At 41.5% G+C, this 7,470-nt stretch overlaps 1 protein-coding gene across 1 annotated transcript in view; it reads right to left on the reverse strand.

Annotated features, from left to right (window-relative positions):
• LOC124594330 (mucin-16-like) overlaps positions 1 to 5,978 on the reverse strand; it is a 71,355-nt gene extending 65,377 nt beyond the window's left edge. The window contains exon 1 of the mRNA XM_047132692.1: positions 5,919 to 5,978. Within this exon, the coding sequence (XP_046988648.1) occupies positions 5,919 to 5,978 (60 nt within the window). The remainder of the gene's footprint in view (positions 1 to 5,918) is intronic.
• Between the last annotated feature and the right edge of the window lie 1,492 nt (positions 5,979 to 7,470).

Genomic DNA, 7,470 nt, shown 5'->3' on the forward strand with positions numbered 1-7,470 from the left:
TTCGAAAACTACATCAATATATATATATGTTAATAGTTCACCAACTGTGGCTATTTGAAAAGATATGATAACACCTTCAGTGTTTAGATTCAAATTTGAAAAGTTGTCATTTTAGAAAACCTTTCGTAATTTTGCTGTAGTAATAACTTTAAGAATTTCAAGTAGATATTTCTGTTTTGTGTTAGGGTGAGTGTGAAAGAGAGTACTTGCGTGAATGTATGTGGGACATTCGCCAATTTTCAGTTTGTAATTCTCTATAGGAACTTGCAAGTGTTCCAGCTTTGTATCGTGGGAACGAATCCACCGGTGGTTCCCCTACTAGTGGATGACGGATGTCCAAGCATGTTTGAATATGACAGCCAGAACGTTCGTGACTATATAGTTAAACTCTCGACGCAAAGGACAGCTTAAAGTTTATTTCATTTTATTTGTTTAACGAGAGAGTTTTGAGTTGCTTATTTCAATGACGTCAGTGAGCTGTGAGCAGTGGTTGGTTATTCCTAGATTTTGGCGCGAGCCGCGCCCTGAAAGTCAGTTCTGATTGGCCGTAATTCTGTACAGCCAATAAGAAGTGAGACGGCTTTGCCATCTAACGCTTGAGATAGAGGGGCTTGTAGAGGCAGAGAGAAGGAGGTGGTGGACTAGCTTTCGAAGGAGCCGGTCATGCTGAAAGTATCCGAACGCATTAAGTGTAAAATGAAGTGATATTGTGACTTCCGCGTTTCGGTACAGTGATAAAGGTAGTTGGTGTTTACCATTAACTGTTTGTGAAATTTTGAGAGTCGAGAGATATTTTGTTCTGGAGAAAATCGCATGTGTCATCGTTGAATTAAAAGCGTGGCGGTACTAAGTAATTTTTTTTACTGAGTGTTTATGGCGAGCAAAAACTTTATTTAAAGACAACCACTGAATGCCGAGTGCAAAAGTAAATAGCAGTTTATTGACTGTGTTACTCTCGTAAATGATTTCGGAATTGGATAGGAAAAGTTCTGGCTGTTTGAGTGTGACGAGGACTGTGAACATGAACTTTAATGATCTTAACACATGTGGGCTGATGATCTTGCTTATAGCAATAAAAAAATCCTAATGCAAGTTTAAAAGGACCTTTGAACTTAGAAATCTGAACAGCAACCGATTTCCGATTTATTCTTTAGAGTTCACAGGACTATGTTCAGTTTTTACTACTTATAACGGCCTCCGACGTGTGGTTATGAAATCTCAGTTTCTTCAACACTGCTTGTCTGAGATCTCTATAGTAGCTGCAGTCAGGAGTTATGTGTGCTGATCTGCAGCAGTATCGAGGTAGGTGGACAAATTATGTTGCAGAACCGCCGTCGATGTGCGAAAGAGCGCGTTACGTCGCAGTGTCTGACGTGATTATGGCCACACTTCGAGAATGATAGTTGGAGCTAGACGCATGGAACATTCCACTCGGAAATGTTTAGGGAATTCAGTATTCCGAGATCCACAGTGTCAAGAGTGTACCGAGAATACCAAGTTTGAGATATTACCTCTCACCAAGGACAACGCAGTGGCTGTCCCTTAACGACCGAGAACAGCGGCATTTGCTTTTTGCTAAAAGCACATCTCCTGCAGCGCCTTTCCTGTGCTGGTGACTATATCGGTTGGACCATAGACGACTGGAAAACCGTGGCCTGAGCAGGTGAGTCCCAATTTCAGTTGGTAAGACTTGAGGTTGAGTTTGAGTGTGTGGCAGACCCCTCGAAGCCATGGACTCAAGTTGACAACAGGGCACTGTGCAAGCTGATGGTGACTCCATAATGCTGTGGGCTGTGTTTACATGGAATGGACTGGATCCTCTGGTCCAACTGAATCAATCTTTGACTAAAAACAGAGACTATTTGCAGCCATTCATGGACTTCATATTTCCAAGCAACGATAGAATTTTTAAGGATTTAAGTGCACCATGTGACTGGTTAAAAAAATGGCTATGAGCAATATGGGACTTAACTTCTGAGGTCATCAGTCCCCTAGAACTTAGAACTACTTAAACCTAACTAACCTAAAGACATCACACACATCCATGGCCGAGGCAGGATTCGAACCTGCGACCGTAGCGGTCGCGCGGTTCCAGACTGTAGCGCCTAGAACCGCTCGGCCACTTCGGCCGGCCGTGTGACTGGGCCACAACTGTTTGCGACTGGTTTGAAGAACATTCTGGACAATCCGAGGGAAAGTGGACACCCAGATTGCCCTACATGGCACATAATGGAATGGTCAGTTCGTGCACTAAACCCTACAACGGCAACACTTTCGCAATTATGGACGACTGTAGAGGCAGCATGATTCAGTATTTCTGCAGGGGACTTCCAACTACTTGTTGCGTCCATGACACGTCGAGTTGCTCCATTACACCGTGCAAACGGAGGCCTGACACGATATTAGGAGGTATCTCATGACCTTTGTCTCCTGAATGTAAAGCGCTGCGAAGTGACTAGTGTGTTAATGAGATTAACAACATCTTGTCTGGTGATTCGTAACGTTACAGAGCACAATATTTTCCCTCAGTGCGACAGCTAAGTTATGTGGCGAATCATTGCGAGCTCTGTTCAGTAAAGTGTTACATAGGGTGTCCGACGAAGAATGACGAATATTCAGGGATATGACGGGATCTATCATTCGACCAAAAACGTCTAGTAAACACGGGCTCTCAACTGGATATCTTAAGGTCTGTGAGTACTTCATCATCTTCCATACTGTGAAACAAATCTCTTCTGCTGCATTACTTCCTCATCTTCCATTCTGTGAAACAGATCTCTTCTATTTGTTTTCCATAGTTTGAGAGATAGTAGTGTGTATCAAAACAAGAAAAATGTACATCAAACATAGTCTCTAAAATGCTTCCATTAGGAGCTATGAGCAGTTGTTCATTTTCGCTACTATGAAACACATCTCTTCTACTGAACAAGAGCTCATAGCTCGCAAGGTATTCATTTTAGAGCCCATGTTTGCTAGACAATTTTTTGTTGTTTTTATCCATACTACCTTCTCCCAAAACATGGAAGGCAAAAAGCGTGGGTATAAGAGGTTTGTATCACAGCGTTCACGATGAAGTAGTGCTCATGGCTCTTCAGGTCTGCATTTTGGAGCCCACGTTTACTAGACTTTACTGCACCGAATTATCATTCCTGGCATATCGCTGAATATTGACCATTACTCCACAGGAATACTGTATAAGCTAGTGTGTATGATGCATTGTTTTTTTATGTTTTTAGTATTATAACGAACTTCGTGTTTCTTATGACCAGGCTGTGAAATTCGTTCACGGCACATTAAAAACTATCATGAAGTGCACTGTCTGTATGAGAGTACTTCTACATCTACATACATACTCCGCAATCCACCATACGGTGCGTGGCGGAGGGTACCTCGTACCACAACTAGCATCTTCTCTCCGTGTTCCACTCTCGAACAGAACGAGGGGAAATTGACTGCCTATATGCCTCTGTACGAGCCCTAATCTCTCTTATCTTTGTGGTCAGTCCGCGAAATATAAGTTGGCGGCAGTAAAATTGTCCTGCAGTCAGCCTCAAATGCTGCTTCTCTAAATTTCCTCAGTAGCGATTCACGAAAAGAACGTCTCCTTTCCTCCAGAGACTCCCTCCCGAGTTCCTGAAGCATTTCTGTAACACTCGCGTGACGATCAAACCCACCAGAAACAAACCTGGCAGCCCACCTCTGAATTGCTTCTATGTACTCCCTCAATCAGACCTGATAGGGATCCCAAACACTCGAGCAGTACGCAAGAATAGGTCGTATTAGTGTTTTATAATCGGTCTCCTTTACAGATGAACTACATCTTCCCAAAATTCTACCAATGAACCGAAGACGACTATCCGCCTTCCCCACAACTGCCATTACATGCCTGTCCCACTTCATATCGCTCTGCAATGTTACGCCCAAATATTTAATCGACTTGACTGTGTCAAGCGCTACACTACTAATGGAGTATTCAAAAATTACGGGATTCTTTTTCCTATTCATCTGCATTAATTTACATTTATCTATATTTAGAGTTAGCTGCCATTCTTTACACCAATCACAAATTCTGTCCAAGTGATCTTGTATCCTCCTACAGTCACTCAACGACGACACCTTCCCGTACCCCACAGCATCATCACCAAACAGCCGCACATTGCTATCCACCCTATCCAAAAGATCATTTATGTAGACAGAAAACAACAGCGGACCTACCACATTTCCTTGGGGCATTCCAGATGATACCCTCACCTCCGATGAACACTTACCATCGAGGACAACGTACTGGGTTCTATTACTTAAGAAGTCTTCGAGCCACTCACATATTTGGGAACCAATCCCATATGCACGTACCTTAGGAGTCTGCAGTGGGGCACCGAGTCAAACGCTTTACGGAAGTCAAGAAATATGGCATCCGTCTGATACGCTTCATCCATGGTTCGCAAGATATGTGAAAAAAGGGCGAGTTGCGTTTCGCAGGAGCGATGCTTTCTAAAGCCGTGCTGATGCATGGACAGCAAATTCTCTGTCTCAAGGAAATTCATTATATTCGAACTGAGAATATGTTCGAGAATCCTGCAACAAACCGATGCTAAGGATATTGGTCTGTAATTTTGAGGATCCGTCCTTCTACCCTTCTTATATACAGTCGTCACCTGCTCTTTTTTCCAGTCGCTCGGGACTTTACGTTGGGCAAGAGATTCGCGATAAATTCAAGCTAAGAAGGAGCCAATACAGTGGAGTACTCTCTGTAAAACCGAACTGGAATCCCATCAGGACCTGGCGATTTATTTATTTTCAACCCATTCAGCTGCTTCACAATCCCAGGGATCCTCCATACGGGAATCTGTACGAGACGATATCGGAAGAGCCCAGCTTGTTACAGAAGGTATTGTGGTAACTACGTTTAGCCTTCAAACAAAATGAAGCGGAAATTATGAATATTTTTGAGAACATCGCTGTGGAATCTGCATACATACCTGCCTCTGGAAGGTGAACTACGGAGGGTGCAACGTGCAATATAAGATGGCGCAAGAACAGCATATACACGAAAGGAGGCAACACTACCATTAGAGCCTGCTATACGCAACATATCGATATTACCACGACGCACAATTTCCGATCTCTCGGAATTAATTCTCGAACGTTTGCAAGTTTACGGTAGGTGATCTGACTGGCCCACATTTTGCACGATGTTACTACCTTCAAAAAATGTATTAAACCATTTGATGATACGAGCACAGGACAAACGCTCATGTCCATAAACTTCTGACAGCGTCTGATAGTTCCCTGTCGCTGTTTTCACGGCACGGCAAAGTGGGCGGCACGTCTACAGTGAACTGTCCGTCCATAGCCACTGAGCGGAACGAGCAAGTCGAAACACGACACAAATATAATGGCTCTGCCCAACGCCGGAACACATACGCTACTCCAGAACACGATACAACAGACAATAGGCAGTGAGGTTGGGACGTTGTCTCGTGTAGGTGCCTGGAGTTTACTGTTAGACTGGACATATAAGTTTTTTTTTCTTTTGTAGGGAAGCACAATGCTAATACAGAAACAAAGTACTCATTTGAACGATCAGCATGTAGTCATATATTTACTAATACAGTTGTTTTATGAAGTAGTTAACAGAAATCACTTCATAATGAGATGCCTTAAACCTGAAAATTAGTAAGTAAAGAATTGTTGTCCGTGTTCAAAATCTTTGGTCATTTTCGGTCGCCCTAATGAGAAATTCAAACAATGAAATAGATCTGACAACTCGCGAGCTCTTGTAATATTACGTTTTGAATGGACCTCGTCAATCCCACCAGTTCGCGTAACTAATAAATTACCAGAAATTTTACTAACACTTGCAAATAATATTTTTTCAGCTTCTGTGGCTAAAAGACATGAGACACGGTCCTACTCACCTTTGTAATGACGACGAAAACAGTAGCCCACAGCACGATTAATACCATGGCGATCCCCATGGTGGCGACACGATCTGTTCACACCGTTGCTCAAGTCTCTGAAAAAAAAAAAAAAAAAAAAAAAAAAAAAAAAAAAAAAAAAAAAAAAAAAAAAAAAAAAAAAAGTCACATAATGTTGGTAGGAATGGGATTAAATGATAAGTTCTCTCTCGAAAAAAAAAAAGCAGAGAACTGAATTATAGAAATTATTGCGTGTAGATGAATCGATATTGCATCACCGAGAAACAGCTATACAGCACATAAATCGGGAGTCCAAAATCAAATGAGAGACTTTCGCAGGTTTTCAAGGTTGGCTGTTAACTATTTTAATGTATACATTAGTCTCTAACGTTTGGTACACAAACCCTATTTACCTTTGTGACTGTATTACCCTGATAGTACCTGCATAACTCTGTAAATGCCTGTATTTGTAAAGAAAATGTCCGTGATAAATCGCTGTGACACTACAGGTAAATTCCTGAGGTATGTGTTGTCATCTGCTCGACCGTCTCTCTTCTTTGATTCCCAGCGAGTATAACATTAGGTAGCAAGAAATTGTTTATGGCAATGTAACAACACTTTCTGCTTAAATCTGACTTTGCATAACACGGGAACGACTATAGTTTTGCGCAAATAGCAGTAATTATTTCAATATTTGTGGATATTCTTTTTAAAAGACATAGTATAGGAAACCTTCTTTGCTAGTACCATAGGTGACCATCAGACGACTCTCAAGTGCAAAGCTAATCCACTGTTTTCTAGATTACTATATGGAGATCTTAAGATGGTTTGATTCCTTCCAGGACTTCAAGTATGTTCCACAAAGTACTCATTTTTCTTTTGTCTATGTGACAGCAGAGCAACAGCGCAACAAAATGTTAAGAAATAATGGCCTGTGAAACAGGAGTTAATTCCAGGCAAAAATAACGTAAATCGAGGACCTCTTGTACCGAGGGAAATAATTTTGTTACCTCCTCTGCATATTAACTTGCTACTAATTCAATAGTTCACTGAAGGCTATTGATTCTGCATCTCTTAACTTTATAGGAGAAATGTTTCGCCAGATGTCCGATGTGAAAGTCAAAGAAGGATTTTTTTACTGAGCCCCAATTCGGCTCATGTTACAGTTGAAAGATGTGGATGAAGCAGTGACTCGAATAAGAACGTAATGCATGGGAGTCATTCCATGGAGCGGGGGTTTCTAGCCTAGAAAAGAAGAGAGATTTACCTAGGACTTATAGGTGCTTTACTTAAAAGTTAACATAGCCTTGGGTGTAGAACGTCAGTTATAATGCACTGCTTGTATTCACTTGTTGATTTCTTTAGAATTTGAGAGATATGAGTGAAGAACGTGATGAACGTTTTCACCAAGATGTTCGGCCTGTGGAAAACGTGATTCATTTCTTATTTAAATTCTGTGCAAATTAACGAATACCCTTGTGGAAAGCCTGTTGTATTAGAACTGCTGTGCTTGTAACCATTAATAGTAAAAGAGAATATTTTTAAACTGCCA

The sequence above is a fragment of the Schistocerca americana genome, chromosome 2 (genome assembly GCF_021461395.2).
Source record: "Schistocerca americana isolate TAMUIC-IGC-003095 chromosome 2, iqSchAmer2.1, whole genome shotgun sequence".
In the NCBI taxonomy this organism is placed as follows: domain Eukaryota; kingdom Metazoa; phylum Arthropoda; class Insecta; order Orthoptera; family Acrididae; genus Schistocerca; species Schistocerca americana.